This window comes from Macrotis lagotis, chromosome 2, assembly GCF_037893015.1.
Source record: "Macrotis lagotis isolate mMagLag1 chromosome 2, bilby.v1.9.chrom.fasta, whole genome shotgun sequence".
NCBI classification, from domain to species: domain Eukaryota; kingdom Metazoa; phylum Chordata; class Mammalia; order Peramelemorphia; family Peramelidae; genus Macrotis; species Macrotis lagotis.
This window is the reverse complement of record NC_133659.1, coordinates 189,091,194-189,117,510: the sequence shown is the minus strand read 5'-3', so window position 1 is coordinate 189,117,510 and position 26,317 is coordinate 189,091,194. Positions and strand designations below refer to the sequence as shown.

The 26,317-nt window shown below is 48.8% G+C and overlaps 1 protein-coding gene across 1 annotated transcript; it reads left to right on the top strand.

Moving 5' to 3' along the window:
* Positions 1–927: 927 nt before the first annotated feature.
* Positions 928–25,989, top strand: THRA (thyroid hormone receptor alpha). The gene is made up of 9 exons (XM_074223999.1): positions 928–1,063; positions 12,542–12,904; positions 15,185–15,246; positions 15,710–15,810; positions 16,208–16,355; positions 19,446–19,651; positions 20,483–20,629; positions 21,724–21,982; positions 22,546–25,989. The coding sequence occupies exons 2-9, from the start codon at positions 12,852–12,854 to the stop codon at positions 22,794–22,796; spliced, it is 1,227 nt and encodes a 408-aa protein (XP_074080100.1). The 5' UTR covers positions 928–1,063; positions 12,542–12,851; the 3' UTR covers positions 22,797–25,989.
* Positions 25,990–26,317: the final 328 nt, after the last annotated feature.

Sequence of the window (26,317 nt, the reverse complement as noted above, 5' to 3'; positions counted from 1 at the left end):
CGATGACTCCTTCATTTTGCATAGACACAAAAGGGTTCTGGGTTCCAGCTTCTGGAATTCGTTCTGTTCTCCTAACCGTTAATTAAAAAAAAAAGAATACAGTTTCATCAGCAACATGTTGAGGCATAAGAGTAGTCGGAAAATCTATATATAAATACATATCATATTAGACATATATATAATGTGTATGTATGTGTGTGTGTGTGTGTATCTTGGAGGTACATAGTCCTTTCCAAGTCTCTTCCCTTAGAATGTGAGCTCCTTGAGGACAGGGATTGTGTTTTTCCGTTTCTCTATATCCCCAGTGCCTACCAGGGCACAGTGCCTGGCTCACTGTAAGAAGTGAATAAATAAAAGCTTGTTGAGTGACTAATTTAGGACTAGAGTCCTAAGAAATATGGCTGGTGACAAGTAGCACCCGGGAGGAAGGAGGCTAGTGAAAAGAGGAGGGTTCAGAACGGGACAGAGGGAAGCGTCGGATGGAACCAAGTGTCAGAGTGAACTGAGGCGAACCGAGTGGTTCAGCGGGGCCCGCCCGGGCGAGGGACCGGCTTTGTGAGTGAGACGGCGCGGGATGGGACGGGACCGGGGGGGACAGGACCGATGCATGAATGGACGCAGGGCAGAGCGCAAAGACCGAGTAAGATGAGGAAGGTGAGAGGAGGCAGGGGGCGGGGCGGGACCCGGCGGAGGGCAGCCGGCCGGGCCGGGATGGCCGGGGCTGGGAGGGGATGGGGGAGGCCTCCGGGCTGCGAGGCTCGGCCTGCAGGGAGCAGCAGTGAGCCAGGCCCGGGCGGCGCGGAGCCTGGAGCCCGAGCCCGAGCCCGAGCCCGAGCGGAGCGGAGCGGGGCGGGGGAGGGAGGAGCTAGCACGGCCGCCGCCTCTGCCGGAGGAGCCGCGGGGCCGCCACACTTGCCCCCCTCCCCCTCTCTCACTCGCACTCACACCCGGGGACAGGAGGCGGGCGGCCCCGGCCCCACCGGTCCCCCATGGCCAGCCCCGGGCCCCGGCGCTGAGCCACCCGCCAGCCCTCCCCACGCACGGCCCAGCCCGCCACGCCGAGGTAAGGGGGAGGGGGAGGGGGTATTAATATGCAAATACATCGTGATTGATTATGCAAAGCCGCGGACTCTTGCTCGCAGAGGTCCTCGCCCCGGCCGGGGGCGGCCCGGGCCACGGCTGCCTGCGCCGCCGGCCCCCGGGTGACACTGTCAGCCCCGGGGCGCTTGCAACTTATCAACTCCCCGGAGTAAAGGGAGGGCTCGGGCGGGCCCGGGGGGAGACCGGGCGGCTGCAGCGGGGCTGGCGGCCAGAAGGGGGGCGGTGGTGTTGCAAGGGCAGATGGCGCCGGGCCTCGCCCCCCGGCCGCCGCCGCCGCCCCGCGGCTCCCGGCCTCCCTGGGTCCCGTCTGCTACGCATTGTCGGAGCCGCGGCCCCGGCTGCCAGGCGGCCCCTGCTCCCCCGCCGCCCGCCGCCGCCCGCCGCCGCCGCGGTTTGTTTACGGTCCGGGCGGCCTGCTTCTCCCCCCACTCCCCGCCCTCCCGACTGCCGGGGCCGCGCTGCTTTTGCAAAGCTTCCTCCGGCGGGGGGGCGGGGGGATGGGGTTGCAGCTTAGTCGGGGCGCGAGAAGCTCCCCAACCCCTTCACACGCCTCCCCGGTTCAGGGCTGCATGGCCCTCCAGTTTTGCAACGCTCCCACTTGCAAAAACGCGGCTGGGAAATGAGAAGAAATAAATAAAGGAGTTGGTGGGAGAACTCCGGGGTCCCTGGGAAGCGCCCGGAGAGTTGCATGCTTTGGGCCACTTAGGAAAGTGTGAGAGACGCAGGGAGGGAGGTGAGGGCTACATGTCTCTCGAGCCCCTAGCAGATGGGGTCTCCCCCTCTTCTGGATGGGGGGAAAGGCCTAAGGGCTGGCGGGGTCAGAGTTTGAGAGGAGGGTAAGGTAGGAGGAGCAAGGCACGATTGGTAGTACTCTGGGAGCCCTCTGACCTGGCAGAAGCTCTCTGACGTGAGGAGAAAGGGGGCTGTTGGTCCCGAGGTGGAGGGTGGGGGGGAAGAGGTCTGTGAAAGCCAGACACACTGGGATAGGCATAGACACAGGGACGCAGGGAGTCAAGGACAGGAGGGTGATAGACACACCCACACTGGGCCAGGAAGACCGAACACTCATGAGCAAGTGCACACGCTGAGCTGGACACACCCACAGGGGGACCCAAGGACAGGGAGACAGACACCGGCACATACCCACACATACATACTCCTATACACAGACATTACTATACATAGTCCCAGATGCAGTCACAACCAACAAATAACTGTATTTGTGGAGGACCTAGTGTCTATGTACCACTCTGCTGTTCTTCACTGAGACAGATACCAAGAATAGATAGATTCATACCTTCAAGGAGTTAATCATTTGATCAATAAACATTATTAATCACCCCTGCTAATGGAAAGGGATACAAAAAGAGATAACAGGCCCTCACCTCAACAAGTTTACATTTTGATTGAGGAAAGAAGATTGCCACGAAAAAAAAATAGCCATCTCAGATAAATGCACATATATAGTAATATACACACTCATTCCTAGGGGGTTCTTAACTGAGGGACCATAACCTTGGTTTTTTTTAAATGTAGATAATTATTTTAATATAAATGGTTTCATTTTATAATCTCTTGCATTTAAAAATAATCTTCTGAGAAGGGTTCATAAGTTTCACCAGACTGAGGAGGGGATCCATGACCCCTCAAAAAGTTAAGAACCCCTCTGTTTTTAGACTATAAATCCCTTGAGGTATTTATATTTCTTTATTTCCAACAGTACTTAGGCCAGCATTGCTCTAGAGTAACTGCTCAGTTAGCATGTGTTGATTGAATGATACAGTAACAAATTTATTGTATCACACATGTAGGCATTCACTGACACAAATGCACACATTCTTTTCCTATCTCTCATTCTTCTTTCTGTGTCTTCCTTCTCTAAGGGCATGGATTGTTTAAAGCAGATATAGAAAGAGAAATTTTTGTAAGAGAAGGGAGTAAGGGTGTCTGAGGACTGAGACAATGGCCCCAGACACTAACCCTGCTTAAGCTGTCCTCATAACTGGGGTAGCCAGGTTGTCTTTAGGGGATCAGGCTTAATTAACTCTCCACCTCCCACTTCTCTACCCTAAAAGTGACTGGGGGGGGGGGGAGTCCTTTGCTTGAATCTTTCCTCCTTACCCTGAAGCCCTCCCTATAATATCATCTAGACTTCTACTATCCTTTTCATTCCCACTTTCTGTCCCTCTATTCAAATTGCTGTATTTGTGTATGTGTATGTGTGTGTTTTTGTCTCTATCTGTCTATCTCTCAAGTCTGGTCTCTTTCTTTGATGCCCTATCTTCATTTCTGTCACTTTCTTTTGTGTGTCTCCCAGTCTCTGTATCTCTGTCAGCATTATAATCTCCCCTAGAGCTAGGGACTGTCGAGGACATCCTTCATATTTCTCTGATTGCTAATAGTGAGCTTTTCCCTGCTGCCTCCCCAGGGGTCAGCAGGAGGTTGGGGTGGGGGTGGGGGGTGGAAGGGGCTCTGCTGGCTTCTCAGGACATCCTGGATTTCCTTACCAAGAGAAAAGCACAGCTGTGGCCACCAGGGTTTCGGGAGTGGGGGTGGGGAAGGGTGTTTCATATGGTTCTGTTCAAGTAGGCCTCTATACCTGGCTAAGCTAAGCCTTGAGATAGGATCTAAATAAGGGTAGCTCTGGCGAACTAGTGGGGTTTCCTAATACCAATGGGGTTTTCTATTTTTTTTTATTTCCCAGGGCTTCCTATCCAATTCTAAAGCTTAGTAGGTAAGAGTATTGGGGTTTCCTATGCCGCACCCCATCTTAAGATCTATGGGATTATCACTCTGGGAAAAGGGTCAGGAGCTAGGCCACTGACTCTGGAATATCACTCCCATTGGGGCCTATTCTGGGCTCTTAAACTCTTATTTTATTGAGACCGACCCTAGACTTGTTCTGGGAGGGCCAGCATCAAAGATTACCATTGATTTATTTCTTCTCCTGATTTCCCTCTCATGTCCAGCTTTGCTACTTGCCCCCAAAGTCCAGCATACTTCACGCTCCTCATATACTTTGCCACCAACATATTTCTGAAGGTACCCTTCTCTTTTATGATTGGAGAGACACTTAAGGCCCATGTCGGTGCCATAGTACCTATGGCAATGACCAAGAGTGGTGTGTGATAGAAATAGCTAACCTTCTCCAAAATTCTCAGAGGACTTTATGGAGTGAGGGGGGGGGGGAAGGAGGGAGGAGAATCCTGGAGCCTGATTTGATTGGCCCCTCCCCCTGTTCTTCCTCTCTTATCCCTCTGGTGTCACTGTGTGATGACTGGATAGACACCAGGGCAACTAGCTCCACTTGGCCTGGACTTCCCTCATTCCTTGGCTTACCTGGAGGAGGTGGCATAGGATCATTGATCAAAATGATACTGATTCCACATAGTCCAGCTTGTGTTTCTTGATAAAGAGCAAAACTGAGCCTTGGTCAGGGTTAGAATTAGTTAAGGAAAGGGACTATGAGCCTGGCTTTCATGGGGAGAGGGCTGGAGGAATGGGAAAAGTTGGATGAAGTAAAGAAGAAAGTGAGTTAAGGCAGGCTTCCCTTGAAATGGAGGAAATGTGGACAGGTCTGTTCTGCAGATTTCCTGTCTCTTTCTCCTAGCCTTGATTCAGAGACCCCTCCCCCACAGAGGTAGGGGGTTGGGTGGGGAAGGCAAACAAGTTTTGCAACCTAGAGACTTGTGGAGAAGAGTTTCTGCTTGGGAATAGGGCCCCCCTGGGTACCCTCTTTCCTCCACCACCACCCCATTTCCTAGAGAGAATTCAAGTGACTTCAGAATGAAGATTTCCCCTCCCCTTCCCCTTCCCCTGTCAGTGTTTGGGTAGGTGGGCTGGGTCAATTACCAGCATCTCTGTCTGTGGCTTTAATTGTATTTGTGAGGTGGGCAGTTGAGTCTAGGGGCAATAGTTCCCACTATTATCAACTTGACATGCAGAGCTTAGTTGGGGAAGGACTTGTTTGTGTTAAAGGTTCATCTTCTCTCCCAAAGCCCAGGAAATCCTGATAAATTCAGGAATCCTATTGGAACAGTGGTACCCAGTAGGTACCCAGTAGGTGAGGGGAACCAATCTGGTGAAATATGAAGGTTTGAGATTAAAAACTGTCCCTCTAGCTAGGTGACAGCTCCCCCCCCCCAGTCTCTTTCTGCATGGTGAAGGATATACCATCTCCCTTCTCTCTACCCCTGTCCTTGTTATCAAGCTGCCAGCTCTACCCACTCCAGGTGAGGCACAGGACTGTTGGGGGAGCCAGTAAGGGCTCTTCTCCTCCCCAGTGGAAGTAGAGAACTCTGGAAAGGAGCACAAGGGATGATACATCCTTCTTCTTAGAACTGCCATTCTGTTTGGAGTTAGAAATTAGGGAAGCATTGATAAAAAAAAAAAAAGACCCATGCTCTAGATAGTATTGGCTATTTGCAGTGCTCATGAACTTGCTACAGAATTCCAGTGCCAAGGCAGTAGGTGGGGAGTTCAGTCTGCTATCATAGCCTTAAGTCCCTGATGGGAAGATAGGACATGCCCTACATCAAGTGTGTGCTGCCTGCCACCTTCTTGTTGGGAGGGGCTTAGGTGCCAGGCAGCACCAAGGGCAAAGGGGAAAGACTGGAAGCCAATAATTAACCTGGCCAAAAAGCACAGGTGTTTCCTCAGATGTATCCATTGTTGTCCCTGAAGGCAGGGTGGGAGGAAAAGAAGACTTTGGGGAAGGGGGGAGGGGAGTAATGGATAGAGTCTAGAAAAAGGTGTTTCCTGAGGCATATTGGTGTTGGGGTTAGGGAGAAAGACTGAAAGTGTGCCCAGTAAGTGAAGAGTTAATACCTGCTGCATTAACTGGCCCCACCTCCCAGAATGGAAGAGGACAGTGTGGTGAGGACCAATCCCACTGCCTATTCTGTTCTCAGTACTCCCCCATTGAAGGTGTTTGTTGTGTTCCTCTGTGCCTCAGTTTCTCTTTAGAAGGGAGAGTACTTCTAAGGGAAAGGGAGTTGGAGAGACATAAATGCTGGGAGATTTTCTGATCTTAGTCTGAGTGCTGCAGTTTGGGGTGGGGTTGAGGGGTGGGCAGCACCTCCCTGCCCTCTTCTGCTAGTCTTTGGTCTGAAGCCCAAAAGCCTGAGCCTCTGGCAGCTGCCTGCTTTTCTGGATAAGCATGTGTGTACATGTGTGTGTTCTTGTAATTGTGCATATGTGTGAGCCCAGGGAAGAAGGGGGCTGTCCTGGAATGGGGGAGCCGTGTGCAGAGTGTGTGTGGGCCTCACGCATGCGGAGTGGGTGTGCATGGCCGCACGTGTCTGTGTATGTGCGCGCGCGGAGCTCTTGGTGCTCAGCTGCTCTCACTCTGTTCCAGCTCTCGCTATTTCTCTTCTTATTTGTCTCAGATTCGGCTTGCTTCTGAGTATGGGGGCTTTGGGGCTCCACCCCACTGTGGAGTAAGAAGATCAAGTGCCCCTTTCCCAGATTGAAGAGGCCATCTCTCTTTGATCCCCCTGTTGTCTAGCCCAGGGCACTTTTGTGTGTGTGTGTGTGTGTGTGTGTGTGTGTGTGTGTGTGTGTGTGTGCTTGCTTGCCCTCCCTCAGGGTGAGAACTGGGAGGATGTGGTGGGGAACCCCAATGCCCAAGGGATTCCCAGCTTCCCCTGCTATGCCATCTGTAGTGAGAGCCCCTGCCTCTTGACATTCATACCTCCAGTTCTCAGCTGCCCTGAGTCGGGGCTCCAGTTACTCTGGCTGTTGGTTGAGCTCCTGGGGGAAAGAGGGAGGGAGAGAAGAATGTGCCAGGTTGAGAAGGGGAACTCACCCATCTCTGGCTTTCCAACGGCTTTAATCTTCCTCTTCCTTCCCAGAGGGGAGTTGGAGGGTGGGGAGAGGGTTGAAGAGAATAGCTGCTATCCACAAGCAAACTGGAGGGGATGAATCTAGGGCTAGTTAAGTGAGGGGTGGGGGTGGCAGGGAGGAACCATTGGAGATTGGGGCATGGTTATGGGCACTGCTACCCGATGCTTGGCAATGAAGAATAAGTGGGGAATGACCCTAGGGTTCTATCATCCACTTACCTCAGTGCCAGACAAGAGATTGACTGGATTTGTCCCAGGGGTGGGGAGGAGAGCCCAGCAGGTGGGTGAGGCTGGGCTTGAGAGGGGAGAAGGAGGCATAGTCCTTTGATGCTAGCTAGCACTGGGCACAGTGCCCAAGTCAATGGCTGCTGTTTATGTCTCTATGTCTCTGTCCTGGGGTGGGGGGAAGAGAGGAATTTCCTGTTATATTCCTTAGCAGAGGAGGGGGCTTCTCTGTTAAGAAATAAACCCACTTCTCTCTACCTACTCCTCTTCTTTTCTGGTCTCTGGGTTCTACCTGGGCTCTTCCCTGGGCCCCCCTTCCCCCTCCCCCCACTTTGTGGTCTACTAGTCCAACCTACTGTTTTATGGGAAAATCAAGAGAAGCAAAGCATCAGCTGGGAAAAGGAAAGGGTTTTCTAGTGGGCCAACCAAGAGAATCCTGCCTCTTGTTCCCTTCCTTTGTCCCCCAGCTGTCCAAAAGCTAGTCAGAAGTCTGGAACTCCTTTTAAAAAAATCTCCCTCTTAAGAGGTGGTGGTTTCCTCTCTGTCTTTCTCTCCCCTGGCAGTATGAGAATTAGTGGGGTTTGCTTGGAGTACTATCCTCTCCTTGTCAGAAAATTGAATGAATGGTTGATAAGCTGTAAGTTAGCTCTGGGGAAAGAGGTGAGCCTGGGCTCCAGCCTCAGGGAGAGGTCTGCCTTCTGGGGATGCAAAGGCAGTGAGGGGATTTTTGCAGAATACTTAAGGCTCTCTGTATCAGCTTGTGCCATCCCGTCGCTGTGTGTGTTTGTGTGTGTGTATGTGTGTGTGTGTGTGTGTGTATGTATGTATGTGAGTGTTTGCCTCTGTGAGTCTGTATCGCTTCTTGTGAGTCTGTTTTCTCCTCTGTTGCTGTTCAGGATATCTCAGAGTGAACAGGATGGGTCCTTTTTTGTGAGTGGCCACCCGGGTTGCATGTATGTGCCTGTGGTTCTGCTGATGCCTATATTATGTGTATCTCTACTTTCTTCTTGTACTGGTATAGGGGGATCAGCCCAGGGGGGCCTCAAAGGGAATTCCCCCACCCCCACTCTAGCAGCAGACCGAGGGGTGAGGGGGAGGGAGGTGTGAATGCACCCACGACACTATTAATAACCCACATGCCAGGCCACCACGCACCAGCTGTCACCGTGGAAACCACTCCTCCTTCTCTCCCCTATCTTTGACAGGGTGGGACTTAGGACAGAATGCCCCTCACCCCCCACTCTCTTTGTCTCCCTTTCTTTTTCCTCTCTTATTTCTGATTGCCTCTTTCTTTCTGTCACCTCCTTCTCTTTGTGTCTGCCCCTTTTCCTATCTATATTTCCTTTCTTTTTATCTCTTTCTCCTTATTTCCTTCCCTTTCTGCACATATCCCTCATTCCCTCACTTCTTTCCCATCTTCTTCCTTCTTTTCCTATCTCCTTTCTTCTTTCTGTCTCCCTCTCCATTCTCCCCTCTTCCCTCCCCGCCTTTCCTCTGTCTTTCTTCTTCCCATGGATGCCGCATTGGCCTCATGTCTCCCCCTCCCCCCATTACTAAAGCACTCAGTCTTAATGAAATGCTTCCTTCTCCATGGGCACAGTGCCCACATTGCCACCCCCAACAGCTCTCTATAAGGGGAGGGGTGAAGAGTGATGTCAACTGACAGGTGGGCCCTTGCTGTCTCTCAGTCTGTCATTCTAGTTGTTCTGGGTTGAGAGTGAAAAGCCCAAAGTGTTTTTCTAACCCTTTCAGGAAGAAGCTTTGAGCATACTGGGGGGAGGGGAAAGAGGGAGAGAAGAAAGGCTACCTCTGAGACTGGGCACTGAATCTTTCCTTGGTAGGGGCTCTACCTCCCCCACACTGTACCACCACATATGGGTATATATGTGAACATATGTAGATATTCAAGAGAGGTGTGTATTCTGGGAATAGGATGAAAAGGGCAGTAATCCATGTCTGGCTGTATCCCCTCCTTCCCTTTTCCATTCTTTTGCCTAAGAAATGGGTATGGCCTAGAAAAAGGAAAATGTCCCTCCCACCTAAGTCCCTCTAACAACAAAAAACTAAAACACATATAGAGAACAGATAGCTAGAATCAGGAAGACCTAGGTTCAAATTCTAGCTTTAAATTTATAAACTGGGTAATCATAGGTAAGTTCCTTACCCTCTCTGATCTTGCTTCTTCATCTTTAAAATGAGGATAATATTCATCTTATGGAGTTGTTGTAAGAGCTGAAATGCTGTGATCCTCTCTGTGGAGTGCTTTGCAAAGTTCAAGGCACTGTATAAATGTTACCTATTATTGTTATTATAATTACCAATTTTATGCTGGGTTCCTGGCACAAATACTGAATCTATGGGCAAGACCCCTCTTTTTCCTGACAAGGGAGATAGACAACACTTATGAATGATTAGAAGGACCACGTGTTCATAACACCTTGGGCATCAGTCAGCTTTAGTAAGTGCCCTCGGGGCAAGAGTGTCAACCCTGACTATTGCCTGTATCCATTTTAACTCAGGACCTGGGAGGGACTGGCACATTAAACATGGTAGCTCCTTTGACATCATGCCCAGGCCTGTGCTCCCTGGGAGTAGTAAGGGGTTCCAGGAGCAGTGGCAGTCCATTTGAAGTCTGGGTTAGGGGGCATAGGGACTTGAAGGAGAGTTGCCAAAGCTAGTAGGTGCTGACACTACCACCCTTGGTCTTAATGAACAACTCCACAAACTGTCCTCCTGGGTCCTAGAACTGTGGCCTGTTTCTGGGCCCACTCCATAGGGCTGTCCGTCTCATCATGCCCACTCCTGTACAGGCCCTCCTCCTTTCCCCAGGGGTGCTCAGGCCTCCTGCTGGTGAGTGGATTTTTCCAGCTTCTGTAAACAAGTGGTGGCAGTGTGCCAGGCAGGAGATGGGCGGGGGCAGTGCCCGCAGCCAGGGTGTGCCAAGCACCAAGGCATGGCCTGGAGGGAGACAGAGAGACACACAGAGACAGAGAGAGACACCAAAGAGAATGAGCTTTAGCATCAAGACAGAAAGAAGGCTAGAGAGCTACAGATACCAAATACTCTCATTGTCCAGCCCCCTTCTTCTACCCCACCCTATACCCAGCCCAGAGAGCAGCCCCTCACCCACCCCCATCTCCTGTGTTAGGAGGGAGTAGGAGACCACAGTGTTCAACCTTCAAACTCCCCCCTTTCCCCCTCCCTCCACCTCTCCCCCACCCCTTAGGGCTGGCTGCACCATTATAAATTTATAACAGGAATTTCTCCAGCAGCCAAGAAAAACTTGACCTACTTTCCTGATGGCTCCCAGCCTGAGACTCCCCGCCTGGCCCCCCAGCCCCCTGTTGGGCCCCCCAGTCTCCCGCCAACCCTACCCCCCCAAAGATATCTGTAGCAGAATGGGCACCCCCTCTCTTTATATCCTTCCAGCTCTGAATCTAGATCCAGGGACCCTGTTTCTCTATTCCAGGCCTCTTGCCCCATGCCCAGACTCTTTTTCTTATCTCTCCCCTCAGTCTCTTATCAGCTTCCCAGGGGTGGGGCTTAGGGGCCCAAGGGCGAGGTCTGGAGTGCAGAAGCCACATGACCTTCTGCCCTCTCTCCTCCATACATACATACACACACACACACACACACACACACACACACACAGACACAAAGACAGCTATGAATTGACATACCAGCACCCACGTGCACAGCCCAGCTCACAGTCTTTATTCTTATACCTGTGCTGTGACATCAAGGTGACAATGCTGAAAAGATGGATGGTCCAGGGCAGCCTCATCCCTGTCCCCTTTCTCCCAGCCCCTCAGGGGAACAGGAACATGGTAGGCTACACCAGCAGTCTGAGCCCAGGATGTGGGGCTCTTGAGTCCAGAGCCATCTCTTAGTGGGTAGGGAGAAGGGGGAAAGGAGTACAGAAGTATGGAGATCTGGCTACATTGCCTTACCTGTGAATACATTGTATTTTCACTATAGAAGGTAAGTTCCTTCAGGGTAGGGACTATCTTACTTCAGCATTTGTATTTACCAATAATAATCATTAGAGCTAGCATAAGATTTGCAAAACTCTTTACACATTATCTTGTTTAATCCTTACCACAACTCTATGGAGTAGATTATTGTATTTTATTAGGTTATATTATTGATCTTCATTTTACAGCTAGAGAAACAGAGAGAAAGCTAAAGGACTTACCTATAATCATATTTAAATATGCGCTACTTAAATAAGTACTTAAGTCATGATTCAAACTCAGAACTTCCTGATCCCAACTCTATCTACTATATCAATGGTATCAAACTCAAATGACCATAAGGATCCTTTGGAGAGCATATTGACATAGAAAAACCATATATTAACATTATCTGTGTTCTATTGTATTTTTATTGATTTTTTTTTTGTTAAATATTTCCCTATTCATTTTAATTTGCTTCTGGCCCCACTTGAGGAGTGAAGGCAGCATGAGGCCTATACCTGGAATGCTTGAGATCTCTGATCTACCTACCTAGATGCCTCTAGTACCTGTGGCTCCTTTCCTATTTGAGTTTGACACCACTGATGGAAGGGATAGGGCACTGCAGTGGGAGTTAGGAAGACCAGAATTTGAATTTTCTCTTAAACACTTACTTAAATATCACATCTTCAAAATGGGGATAAATAAGATAACCTACCTCATAGGATACCTGCAGGTCTCACTTCCCTAATTATACATGGCACAGTTTGATTGATCATGGGCAGAGAACTCTCCCTTCTGTTCGCATCTCTTCCTCCTCATCCTCTTCCTTCTCCTCCTCATCTAGTATTTATATCTTGCCAAGTGCTTTAAATGTTACCTCCTTTGATTCTCATAAAAACCCTAGGAGATAGATGCTATAATTTTCCCCAGTTTACAGATGAGGATACTGAGGCAGACAGAGGTTAAGTGACTTGCTCAAGGTCACACAGCTAGTAAGGGTCTGAGACTAGATTTGAACTCAGGTCTTTTCCATGTCAAGTCCAACACTCTACCTCCTTTTCCATCTAGCTCTTCCTAGGTGTTTGACTTGTTTCTGTTGGCACTAGTAGAGAGTGCCAAAGATGACATTAGTCTTGTTGCCTCCTGTCCATTATGAGCCTTGCTGAATGTTTAGGGAGATTGAGCTGGAGGTGGGGTAATTATTCCACTTCCCATGGCAGGTGGTGGAGAAAGGAGGAACACTTTAAATGCCTAGATCTCTTGTCTCCATAGCATCAGCTTTCCCTTGGCATCAGCCATCAGTTTCATTATGGGCTTCAGGTATCCTTACTGTTAGTCTGGAATAATACCCCACCCCAGCCCACTCCCATCCCTGTGGGCACCTGTCTCAATCCTTGCTCTTTCTTCTTTCCTCAGGGCCCTCAGGACAAGACTCTACAGCTGCTCCCCCCTCCCCCCAACTCAGGACTCTCCCCAAGAGCCAGCTTATATCCCCAGCCCTTCTACCACACTACTCCCTGGCCCCCCCTGCCACCCGCCCCCTGTGGGGCATGGGGCATGGCATGGAAGGCCAAACACTAAGGCCAGGCATCATGGGCGCTGTACCCTAGAGCCTGGGTGGTGGGGGGGGGGAGGCTTGTGGCTCTGCCTGCAGAAGGTTGCTGTGCCTACTTCAGTCTGTGGAGTGCTGGGGGAGGGGGGGCAATCCTGGATGGAATTGCAGTGAATGGAACAGAAGCCAAGCAAACTGGATTGTGGGTCTGACCCAGAGGAGAACAGGTAATGAGCATGATAGACCTATAGCCCCAACTTCCAGTGGTGGGCATCATCTGACTGAATGAATGGTATAAGATTTAAGCTTATTCATTTTATCTTTAGATTATAGATTTAGAGATGAATGGAGTTGTCAAATCTAATCCCCCCCTTGCTTTACAAATGAGAAAAATCAAGGCTCAGAAAAGTTGACTTGTCTACAGTTCCAAGTCTAGAGTGGCAGAATTGAGATTTGAACCTAGGTCCTCTGGTTTTGGATGCAGAACTTTCCCCACATGCCATGTTTCTCTGAGGGTAACTATGGCAGCAATGTAGCTGGCTGACCACTATTCCCCAGACAATCCTATGTTTTTTCTTGAAGGAGATATGGTTACCTCCAGATTCCCTAGTAAAGCAGGTAGTTAGGTTCTGGCAGGAGGTGACGGTATGCAGCAGAGAAGTTGGGGGAAGGGAGGTTGGTGAGCAGGTGGGCATATAATGTTTCCATGGTACTTATGCCCATGAACAGATGGTCACTCTACACATACATGTTTAGAGTATGTTGGGTCCCCTTGAGCTCTTCTTTGTTCATATAAGGGGAAGGGAAGAGGGAATCTCTTGGGGTTCTTTCCAATGAGTGGGAGTATATACCAGCCCTCAAGGTTTTGTGTATGCCTCTGGAAAGATAACCATTTGAGCACCTATGTGTGGAGGAGAGAATGCTGTTTTTGCTCTGTGTGAGAAGAATTTAGGGGAGAGGGAGAGGGTGTCGTTGCCCACCCTGATTGTCTCCATGTGGCACAGCGCCCTGTCCCAATTGGCGTGGGGCCTAGAGTACTGGGTACAGCCTGTGCTCGTGGCTGGGGAGGGGGGAGAGGGTGCTCTGGGGAGCAGTGTGGCTGTTGCCAAGGAGATGGGAGCTATGCCAAGAGGCTTGAAGCCCAGCCTGGCTCAGCAAACTGGTGAGGGGGGATAGGGCCACCATAGGGTCCCAAGGGAAGAGGAACGGCTAGGTGAAGCCTGAGGACTCTGGCCTGGATAGGAGTGGGTTTCCTGGGGGTACATAGAAGCTTCCTATCTTAACTCACATAGGCCTATGAGGAGGTAGACTGTGCCTCTCTCCATGTCGCTTCCTTCGAATGTTTCATGCATACACTGTATTCAGATAACACCCAGGAATTGCCATTCCCTGGTTCTTTCAGGGCAGAATCAGGGATGTACTAAACGTTTTGTGAAGCATACCCATAGGGAACATGATCAGTCTGGGAATGGTGGGTATTTACTGGACCCTGTCTATGCTAGAGCATAGAGCACTTCCCATCCTCTCTATATCCTCTCCACTCTCACTGCTTTGGGGACTCCCCCTACTGTCACTGCACCCCCACACCACCACCACCACCACCACACCACCACTATCACTACCACCACACCACCACTATCACTACCACCACTGTCACCACCGCCACTGCCACCTTTTTCGCCACCTTGTGGCCATTCCTGGAATTGTCTGTACCTAGCTATTCCATGTCAGACATTTTCAGGGAAATGAGTGAAGCTTGCCCTTACCTAACAACTCCCAGCCTAAAAGAAAGCCCACCCTCTAGCCATTTAGGAACCAGAGGCTGAGACACTGGGTAATCCCAGTGAGGGATATGTAAAGCATATCTGTGTTGGGGCTACCACTAGATAAAGAGAGACAAGGAATAAACATTCCACCCCAGGGGAGTGGGGGAGAAATAGGCAAGTTATAAAACATCGGTGCCTAGAGAGGTTATATAAAGTGTGTGTGCCAGGCCTAAGCAATGTGTATGCATATACTAAGGGTTATATAATAGATGTATCTCCAGGAGGCTGTGGAACATGCATGTTTGTTCTCAAAGTTGCTTAGTATTTTTTTTGCATGTCAATATGTATATGTATCATACATGTGCATGTTTTAAGCTTGTGCAATCTTCATCCTGAGAGTCATATAACCCAGGGGAATGCATTAGAGATTATATGAATTTGTTATTCCTCAGAGTTCTGTAGAATATGCCAGTTCCAGGGCTTGACACCCAGATATGTGTGTATAACTTTCCCATGCCCAACCAAACTCCTTATCTACCAGCCCTGAACTTCTCAGAGAATAGATTCCTTCCCATCCCATCAGCTGACCTTGGAAGCTGGGTGGGGGGAGCCTCAACACAAGATGGAAGGTAGTGGGGACTGGGAGGTGGGGCCAGATGCCTCTCTACAGTGAGTAAGGGCTTTGCCAAGGACCAACCAACCAGTAGAAAGTTCATATGCCTTCCTCCATCTCTAAACCAGGTCACTGGATGGCAAGCGGAAAAGAAAGACCAGCCAATGTTCCCTGAAAACCAGCATGTCAGGTGAGATGGACTGTCCACATCTCTCCCTGCCTCCTTTGTTTCCCCTAAGCTATTCCAGGCTAATTCTTGGGGCTAGGCAGCTGCAAGCTCCTCTTACAGTTTTTTCCTGACTCCTAAAGGAAATTAAAGTGTCTAGGGGGCATATTCTTGACCTTTAAGGTTCAAGTGAGAGTGGACAATTGTTTGCTTTTTAACCTATATCCCACTTAGTCCTAGGTTGGATAGATCATGAGCTGATTCATTGTCACATTTTGAATATTATCTTGACATATGTATATTATGGTATGTCCTCACCCTATACAACCCATTCCTCTGTGAACTGGATAAAAGGAATAGCCAAACTGGCATGGGAAATGGGATCAGGCAGACAATGAATCACCAAGATATGAAGAGAAATGGTAGCCTTGGCTTGAGACTCTACCAAACCCCCAAAGCTATGTCTCCCCGCCTTCCTATCCTTCAGGGTACATCCCTAGTTACCTGGACAAAGATGAGCAGTGTGTTGTGTGTGGAGACAAAGCCACAGGTTATCATTACCGATGCATCACTTGTGAAGGCTGTAAGGTAAAGACCCCCCCCCACTGCTGCCCCCTCCAGTTGGCCCCCCAGCCCTTCCCACCAGTCTCTATTATCTTCTCCCATCTTCCCTAGAGCCCATTATAAGATCCTTTACCTTCACCTTTCTTCAATTATCCCTCTTTGTCCATGTCCAGGCCTTTGTTCCACCCCCACCCCCCCATCCTAGTCACTGACATTTCAAACCTGTCCAATTGTGTCCTCCTATGCATATGTCCATGAACTATAAAAACCCATAGACTTCTCTATGACCCCAGCCCTGTAGGCTGTGATGAGGTATCTTTTCTAATCTATCTCTTCCTTTCAGGCTTTTTGGTTCAAATGTCTGGTGGGTTGGAGGGGCAGAAATCTAGAAGCTGGTCCTTTATCTGCACCCATCTCCTAGGGCTTCTTCCGGCGCACGATCCAGAAAAACCTTCATCCCACTTACTCCTGCAAATACGATGGCTGTTGCATCATTGACAAGATCACCAGAAACCAGTGCCAGCTATGTCGCTTTAAGAAATGCATCTCCGTGGGCATGGCCATGGATTGTAAGAGAGCATGGTGTTGGGGAAGCATGGTCAGGGCAGAAAGAAGAGTTGCAGGGTCAAAGTACTAGTCTTCTAGGACATTAGTTCTCTCTTCCCATATCCCAACTCATCCTTCCCATGACCACTCATACAGTTATTCAATAAGCCTACTTAATTATAAAATGTCTTCGTAGATTTAGGCACTGGACTTGGATCTGGAGCTATGAATATTAAAAACTCATATCACAGGATACTTTAAAGTTTAAAGCACTTTACTCACAACAACCCCATGAAATTCATAATGTGCTCATTTTCCTTATTTTCTAAATGAAGAGACTGAAGTTCTGAGTTTACTAAATTGCTCCGGCTCCCCCAAATATTGAGTGTCTGGTGTAGGATTTGAACCTGGGTTTCATGACTGTGCAATTGGTACTTTCTGCCAAGTTGCCTCTCAAACTAGATATAGCATAGATCTTGCTCTCAAGGGCCTTATGATCTGATGAAGGGAACACAGGATTGTGATACTGAATGAGATGAGTGTAGGGTCTATGCCCATGATTTCCCTGGTATACTCAATTAATGGGTGAGAAGACTCCCTTAGTAGATATAGGGTTTCACCTTCTCTGAAACTAACATCTCAAGACAGCTGTTTAGGTTACCATGAGGCTGACTTATACAGTCACGTGGCCAATATAGACCAGAGATGAGAATTCTAAAAAAGTTAACTTGATATCCACAATGCCATGCCTTATAAGAGATGATAACTCATATTTGTATATTGCTTTAAGTTTTACAAAAGACTTTATTTATATCCTTTGAACCTCATGAGGTGTGGTAGATGCTCTGAATATCCACATTTAATAATGAGGAAATTGAGACTGATTGACTTGTTCAGGTAAATGCAATAGAGACAAGTCATCTTTGTTCCCTTTCCAATATCTCCTCTTCATTCAAAGAGGGCATTTACTCAAGTGATTCCCTCAGAAAAAGGTAGACAGTGTCTAGGTACTCTCTCATGCCCTTACTGCCACTTCTCCCTTAAAAAAGTTCCTCTAGGGGGCTGCCAGGTGGCACAGTGAATAGAGCACTGGCCCTGGATTCGGGAGGATATGAGTTCAAATCCAGTCTCAGACAAAAATTGCCTAGCTGTGTGACCTTGGGCACATCACTTAACCCCAGTGCCTTAAAGAAAATAGTTCCCTCTAGGGGCAGCTAGGTAGCACAGTGGATAGAGCACTGTCCCTGGAGTCAGAAGGACCTGAGTTCAATTCCTGCCTCAGACACTTGATACATATTAGCTGTGTGATCTCAGGCAAGTCATTTAACCCCTTTGCCCACAAAAATAAACCAAAAAAGTTCCCTCTAGGCACAGGCCCATTGTCTCTTCTGCTTTCCAAAGAGTAAAACCACAAATGATGGAGCCATAGGGAGAAACAAGATAAAAGAGACAAAAGATGCAAATTCTCAGCTTGATTCTGTTCTCTTTCTCTTAAACTGGTTATCAAGAAGGCTATCTCCTTCCTGATGGGAATGGAAGAGGCTTCCAATAATTGGTCACTAGGGTTCTTTAGCTTTTTCCCATTGGTTGAAAGAATGAAATATAAAGGGTCTTTGTCTTCAAGCCACCCAAGAGTTAAAGGATGGCCTAATTAAAAACAAACAAACAAAATACAACACAATAAACTTGATCCAGGCTCAAGGCCTTCACCTTTCCTAAAGAACTTTGTCACTTTAAGCAAGTTTTTCAAGTCTGTTTTCCATTCTTTAATGTGGGAGAGTTATCATAGAATCTAGAGATAAAATGAACCTCAATTCCAATCTATACTGGGAAGAAATTCACATCATAATATAATATAGTATGGGGGAAGATAACATGAAAGACTGGTCAGGAAACAGAATTGATATCTTGTCTGTGATGGTATATGGTTTATAAAGCACCTTACCAATAATAACCCTGTGAGGTAGACATTGTATGTATTTATTATCCCCATTTTATATATAAAGAAATTGAGGCCAGAGAAGTACATGATTTGCCCCTTGATCATATAGCATGATTCAACAAACAATGGAGTCTACCATGGAAGCTAGGTAGTACAGTGGATAGAAAACCGACCCTAGAGTCAGGAGGACCTGAGTTTAAATCTAGCCTCAACACTTAATGATTACCTAGCTACATGACCTTGGGCAAGTCACTTGCACCCATTGCCTTACAAAAAAAATAAAGTCTACCAGGTGTAAGATAAATAAGCAGCATGGTGAAGCATGAAAAGCCAGTCTTAGGAAGTCCTGGGTTCAAATTCTGCCTTTGACACATTGGTTGGTTCTATGACTCTGGGCTAGTCATTTAATCTCTCAATGCCCCAAACAACTCTCTTTATAAACACTCTACATTTTTAGGTTGGTAGAGCATGTGCCAATCTCCACGAGGAGAGAGTTGAATTGTTGACATTTCTAGAGCAGCTTTAAGATTAGCAAAGCTATGATCCCCACAACTACCTTGTGAAGGGGGTATATTATTATTTCCACTTACAGATGAGGAAACTGAGACTCAGAGAGGGTATGTGACTTGCCCAGGATGACATAGCCGGGAAGTAACTGAGGCAGGATTTGAAATCATATCATCCAGACTGAAAAGTCAACACTTTGGCACAGTATCCACTGTGCCACCCAGCTTTGAATTTCATCACCAGCAGTTCCCTATGGTCTGTTCTGAAAAACTCTGTAAGTTGTTTTACCAAACACTGGAATATAAAAATGAAAACAGCCCCAGCTCTCAAGGGACAAATTCTACTGGTTATGGAGGGAGACAAAGATATAGTGTATACATAAATAAATACAAAGTAATTGCAAAGGAGAATGAGGAATACTAGGTTGGGAGAAGGGGAAGTGTGGATCAGGAAAGACTTTGTTAGGAAGTTGACACCTGCATTGAGCTTTGAAAGAAGCCAGGGATGCTAAGAGACAGAGGCAAGGAGGAAAGGCATTCGGGGCATCTGTCCCCAACCAACGAGTATTTGCACCTAGATTCAAATGCAGGTTGCCTGACTCTGTTCTGTGCCTGGAGGCCAGAGGGCAGAACAGATAGGAGGGCTTGTCATTATCCTTCTACAGTGGTCCTGGATGATTCAAAGAGAGTGGCAAAGCGAAAGCTGATCGAGGAGAACCGGGAGCGGAGGCGCAAGGAAGAGATGATCCGCTCACTGCAGCAGCGGCCAGAGCCCAGCCCTGAGGAATGGGACCTTATCCATTTGGTAACAGAGGCTCACCGAAGCACCAATGCCCAAGGAAGCCATTGGAAGCAGAAGCGGAAATTCTTGGTGAGGAGGAGGAGGAGGAGGAGGAGGAAGTGAACCAGGGACAGAAAAGGATGAGTAAAGTATGGCTGGGTGCTAAGAGGAGAGACACTGATATTCTCCATAAAGTCCTCCCTGAATAAAATTCAGCCATCCCAAGAAGTAGGAGGGTAGGGAGATGGGAGGATAGAGACTATAATTGGGTTACAAAACTTCCTAAGGGGGGCAGCTAGGTGGTGTAGTGGATAAAGCACCGGCCCTGGAGTCAGGAGTACCTGGGTTCAAATCCGGTCTCAGACACTTAATAATCACCTAGCTGTGTGGCCTTGGGCAAGCCACTTAACCCCGTTTGCCTTGAAAAAAAAAACAACTAAAAAAAAAAAAAACTTCCTACGGTCAGGGCTTGAGTCTCCCTCTAGATTGAGACTCAGGATTTCCCTGAGTTGTCCCACAGACTTGGGGTATCCCTGAGAATAGGAATGATGTTTTACTCTCAGTGATTGGGAGTTCCATGAGATTCATATGGATGGTACTTTCTTCTATATCCTCCCCATCCCAGGACTCTGTATACTGTTAGCAAGAGGACAGGGTGGGGATAGACTGAATGAAGTCCCATGAATGAGTATGGGGGGAGAGGGGAAGAGACATACAATATCAGGAAGGAAGCTGGTATCAGGCTCCTAGATTTCTGTACTCTTGACTTTGGTACTGCCTGGAAGAAGGGGGAAGGTGGGTACCTGAGTGCCAGCCTCCTTATTCCTGATCTGCCCTGGAGCTCCCCCTGGTGGGCAGTGTCCTATAGTGAGGGGTTAAATGGGGTCCCTGGCCCTACCTGACCCCTGACCCTCCCTCTAGCCAGAGGACATTGGCCAATCACCCATGGCCTCAATGCCAGATGGGGACAAGGTGGACCTGGAAGCCTTCAGTGAGTTTACCAAGATCATCACCCCGGCCATCACCCGTGTGGTGGACTTTGCCAAAAAACTGCCCATGTTCTCCGAGGTGGGTATTGGGAGAGAGATGGGTATGGGACTCTGGGAGGCAATTTGGGACAGGAGGGAAACTTGGGACCATTCTCAAAATCACCCCATCTGAGAATGTTTATCTGAGAAGCCCCAAAGCCATCTCATTTCATTTACTCTTCTTCCATTACAGAGAACATTAAGTTTTCAGAAAAGAATTGCTGCTGCTTTCTTCCCTTTCTTTCTCTCACACCTATATTGTGCTAACTGATATTTGGCGAAGGAGACAGTTACCCTAACACCTCTCTCCTTGTCATCCCTGCCCCCAGCAACCTGTCTTAGTGTTTCCTACCATCTGGTTGCTGGAAATTTCTTCCCAAAGTCTAACCAAATAATAATGTAAAGTTTTCAGGTTTAATAAATGCTTTATGTACATTATCTCCTTTAATTCTGATCATCAGTGGGATAGGTATGACAGGCATTATGAGTTCCATTTCATAGATTAAAAAAAAAACTGAGATTCATCAAGATTAATCTAGTTAAGTGTTGAAATGCAAGACTCTCCTGACACCATTTCCATTAACCAGGAGTTTCCAGTCTTTTTGTAGGTGATGGATACCCTTTGGCAGTCTGATGAAGCCTATGGATCTCTTCTCAGATTGTTTTTGAATGCATAAAATAGAATTACATAAGAATTACAAAAGAAACTGATTCTATTGAAATATAGCTATCAATATTTTTTAAAACCCAATCTTGGGGCTGCTAGGTGGCGCAGTAGATAAAGCACTGGCCCTGGAGTCAAGAGTACCTGAGTTCAAATGTAACCTCAGACACTTAATAAGGGCCTAGCTGTGTGGCCTTGGGCAAGCCACTTAACCACATTTGCCTTGCAAAAACTAAAAACAAACAAACAAACAAAAACCCCCATCTTGGACCCTTAGATTATCCTGCATTATCCTTTTGCTATCTCCTATCTACTGTTATAGCAACTAATTCAGCTTTAGGGAGACCCTTGGGTTCCAGGGCTAATAGGGAGTATAAATGGAAGTGTGGGTGGAGGTGGGCAAGATCTAGGGACCAGAGAAGGAGGGATGTGTTTACCCTCCTGCCTCTTCACCTCATTTTTTTTTCCAGCTGCCTTGTGAAGACCAGATCATCTTGCTGAAGGGCTGTTGCATGGAGATCATGTCTCTGCGGGCTGCTGTACGCTATGACCCTGAGAGTGAGACTTTGACGCTTAGTGGGGAGATGGCGGTAAAACGGGAGCAGCTGAAGAATGGTGGACTGGGGGTGGTCTCTGATGCCATCTTTGACCTGGGCAAGTCACTCTCTGCCTTCAACCTGGACGACACAGAAGTGGCTCTGCTCCAGGCTGTGCTGCTCATGTCTTCAGGTACCAGTTGGAAGAGGGAAGAGACCTTTGGGAAGATTCTTTCAGGATGAAGTTTAGTTCTTTCTGCCCCTTCTGATGATCTCCTGTTTTTTCTGTTCCCTCACCTTTGTCTCTCTCTTCTAGCCCCCAAGCTCTCCAGATCTTGCCCTTGTTCCCTCAAGCTCTCCATGAAGTGTTCTTCAGTTTCTTCCTCTTTTCCTCATTTTCTCCCTCTTTACCACAGTATCTACTCCACCTTTCTCTGTCTCCGAATTTCTCCCCTGTGCCCCTGTCCATCTCCCCACTGTTCTCAGTATCTTTCCCAGGCTTCTCATTTTCTCAGTCTCTCCATTGGTCCCTCAGTTTCTCCCCCTATTTCCCTGACCCTAAGTTTCTCTTCCAGCCCTCAGGCCCTTAGCTCCATCCCTGTCAGAGAGTCCTTCCTCTGCCCTCTTAATATTCATTCCCTGTCCCTTCTCCTTAGGGAGCCTTTGCTGGCATCTCCCTTCCCTTGGGGGTCCTCCAGCCATTCCCCACTTCTCCGGACTGGCGGTCATCCTGTGCTTCCCTTCTTTCCAATACAGACCGCTCGGGCCTGCTGTGTGTGGACAAGATCGAGAAGTGCCAGGAGGCTTACCTGCTGGCTTTCGAGCACTACATCAACTACCGCAAACACAACATTCCCCACTTCTGGCCCAAGCTGCTGATGAAGGTGACTGACCTCCGGATGATTGGGGCCTGCCATGCCAGCCGGTTCCTACACATGAAAGTCGAGTGCCCCACCGAACTCTTTCCCCCTCTCTTCCTTGAGGTCTTCGAGGATCAGGAAGTCTAACCCCCCAATGTTGGGGGAGGGGAGAAGTGGGGCATTTGGAGCTGCAGGGGGTGCAGCAGGAGAAGGGGTAGGGCTAAGGGATACCACCCTTCATCCCTCTTCTGTCTTTTCTTCGATATATTTTTTGCCTCCCACACACAGCCTAGCCAAGATCCCTCCTCAAAGACCTCCTTCCTGCCCTGGGATCAGGCAAAACAAACAAACAAACAAACAAAAGAAAAATCAACTCAAGAAAATGAAAAAGGACAATGCCAGTGGGAAGGGGAGTCCTCTGGCAATTTTTAGGAGCCCCACCCCCCCCCAGGGCAGGGGGAAGATGGGGAGAAGAGATGGGACAAGGAGCCATCTGAACTTTAGGGGAAGTATGGGGGATTGTGGGGGGAAGCTGCCCTCAACCCCTCCCCCCACCAAAAAAACCTCCCCCTTTCCCTCTTATTCCTTAACCCAGGTCCTGGGCTAGGGCCCCTCTTTTCATGCTCGGATACCTGGGTTGCACAGAGAAGCCTCAGCATTGGCTCCTCCCTGGGAGGTTAAAAGTTATAGTCACTCTAACTGCACTTTGGAAGCGAGAGGGTAAAAGAAAGAAAAGTGGAGAAAAAAATAGAGAAAGAGAGAAAAAGACAAAAAAAAAAGAGACAGAGAGATGATGATATTAAATTATTAACTGAGGCCGGCTGGGGAGAGGACCTGGGGTGGGGGAAATAGGACAAGATTTACCCATCCCAATGCACTTTGACAGCTGCCCCCTCCAAAAACAAGAGAGACCCACCATCACCACCACCTCCTGGGTGGGGCTGCCAATCAGAGTTAAAGCCACAGAGTCCTGGCCACCTCCATTTTTCTCCCCTCCCCACTTGCCTTGCCCCCTTGGCGCACACACCTTTGCACCCTCTGCTCGCCACTTGTGCCCGCTAATTCTGAGCTCCATCTACCTCTCACACTGGATGCCAGCCAGTACCCCCTATATGGCTCCCTGTTAAAATGCCCACCGTCCCAGAGACTTCCCTCTCCTAAATGGTGCCCTTCTTCTTCCTGCCCCAGGCAGGCACCAGGCCACCTTGGCATCCACACCAGGAAAGACTATGGTCTCAGCTCTCCAACCTCCTCCCGTACCTGCAGAGTTAGCTACAATCAAGAGGCTGCATTGGGGGTTATTTTTGAGTCGGATGTCCCCAACTCTACTCCTAGGCCACTCTTCTCTCCTCCAAGAGATTCCAATCTCCTCCCCACATATGATGCACTAACCCCTTCCCTTCTTTTATCCTTGTCTCCTCCATTCCTGGCAGTACCCTGATGTCTCAGAAGGCATCATAATGGTGGTTGTTTGGAGGGGCTAGGGAAATGGCACTTAGTTTTTGTTTTGGGGGGAATGTGGAGGGGTTTTAAGGGAATTTTCATTTTTGTCTCTGAAACTCTTTGGCTCTGTCTGCCATCCTCCTCCTCCTCCTCCCTAACCAGGAATTCCCTGCTCCTCTAAACTAATTCAGGAACTCCAACTTGAGCTGCACCCCCACCCTCGCCCAGGAAAATGAAAACCAGAGGAGGGGATGTTTTTTTCCGGCCAGGGTTCACTGCTTTATTTGTTTGATTTGAATGTGTAGCCCACCTTCCCCCACCCCAACCAGGGACTGTAAGAGCTACCCCCCCAAAAGGAATGAACAGGTATGAGGAATATGGGGCCACATATCTGGGCAAGGATGGAGACACTTGCCTCAAGAAGCCATGGGTGATGGGATAAGAGTGTTGGGGTTGAGGGGGTTGTGGATTTCCTCATCTTTGCACTACTTGGGCAAAAATGTCTTAAGCAGTAGAGGATTTGCCACCTCTCCCCTTGGCCTAACCCCCAGCACTGACACCCCACACCACCCCTCCTCAACCTCCAAACCCTTGTCCTGAGCTCTACGGAGCAGAGTATGGCCTTCTGCCCATGCAAGGAAATCTCCTGGCCTGAGCCTGAGATGCCATCCTCACCAACCCCTTACATTTCCCAACACTCATATCCGTCATACACATAGCCCAGATCTGAAGGGGAGGGGATAGGAGAGACTAGGTTGTATGTGTGTATGAGTGTCTGTGTGTGTGCACATGCATGTTTGTCCATGTGTCTGTCCTTCATATTTGCTGCCTGGCACGATTTCTGTCTCTCTTTGTCTCTTTATCCTGGGGCACTGATTCTGACTCCAGGTCACTAGGATGAGTCTCCTTTCTCCAAGTTTCCACCCCTATTCCCACAACAGGGCCAGCCATGTACTTGCTCTGTCTACTGTCTACTTTTTTTCAGCCATGGACACAGCAGGGAAGGCATAGGGGCTAAGTGGGATTGGCCCCTTTATAGGCATTTGGGAATTACTTCCAGCACACCACCACCCTCCAACCACACCAGATGAGATATGACCTACCACCATGTTACCCTGCACTGTTTTGGTATTGGGGGGTGGGGGAAGGACAGCAGCCTGGTGTAAAGGTCTGTCCAAATATGTGTATGGATGATGCATGTTTGCGTGTGTGTGTGTGTGTGTGCGCGCGCGCGCGCGCGTGTATGTTTGGATGAATGTTCCAAGTTTGTATGTATTCTTCAATTTGGGGGAGATGTGAAGGGGCTGTGGAGACAGGGAGTCTTAGAGCACCTGCTCTAGATTCATAAATTCCCCTATCCCTACTGTGGGAAGTAGAGGATTAGGGGTCCTAATCTTGGAGATCATTGGTGCTAATAAAGGAGGGAAGGGTGGACAGACATGACTTGAGGGTGCTTAGCAAACCCCCTCCAGTATTGGGCCAGGGCACTTCAGTAGTGGGGGTGGGGCCTAGTATTGCAGTATTGGCTGCGGGAGTGGTGCCCAGGATAGGATGAGGGGGCGCTGGATAGGATGAGGGGGGCCCTAGAGCCATGACCACTACACTGCCCCCCCTTCCCACTCCCTACCCCTACCCAGCCTCCTTCCCCATCTCAGTATTCCCCCACCCATCATTCTTAACACACATACCTCATCCAGCTCCCCACCTTGCTCTGTCCCAGGTGGGGGGAGTGGGGAGAGAAGAGTCCCCTATCCCCACCCTCATCCCCTGGTGGCCGGCCTACAGGGTAGAGAGGGGGTGGGGGGCAAAGACACCGTCCACAAGGGGAACTAGGGGAACCCCTACCCCATAACTCCTGGGGGGGGTAATGCCTGGGGGCGCTACTGAATGTATGAGAAGCTGGTGCTGTGGGGTGGGGGTGGGGGGGAAATATGGCTGGTTGGGGGTAGCACCTTCCCTTAGGGAGGGATGAAGGCCGGTAGGAGGAATGGGGGGAGGCCTATCCTGACCCCCACCCCATATTGACAATCAGTATGTCTGTTATGTGCGATTTTTCACCCCGTTGTGTTTTGGGTCAGGATTTTAAAGAAAGATATTTTTATGGTAATTGTCGCTCGTCTATTTTACTATATATTTATGTAATAAATATATGATGAAAATAACTCCCCTGTGGACCCTTCTATGCCTGCATCTATTATATTCTCCCTCCCTCCCTCCCCCTCAAA

What these genes read in the sequence shown, in the direction of transcription:
- THRA (XM_074223999.1), top strand. Translation starts at nt 12,852, where the DNA reads ATGGAACAGAAGCCAAGCAAACTGGATTGTGGGTCTGACCCAGAGGAG. An exon ending in AGCAGAAGCGGAAATTCTTG is followed by an intron (nt 19,652 to 20,482) that starts GTGAGGAGGAGG and finishes CCCTCCCTCTAG; the next exon opens with CCAGAGGACATTGGCCAATC. An exon ending in AACTGCCCATGTTCTCCGAG is followed by an intron (nt 20,630 to 21,723) that starts GTGGGTATTGGG and finishes TTTTTTTTCCAG; the next exon opens with CTGCCTTGTGAAGACCAGAT.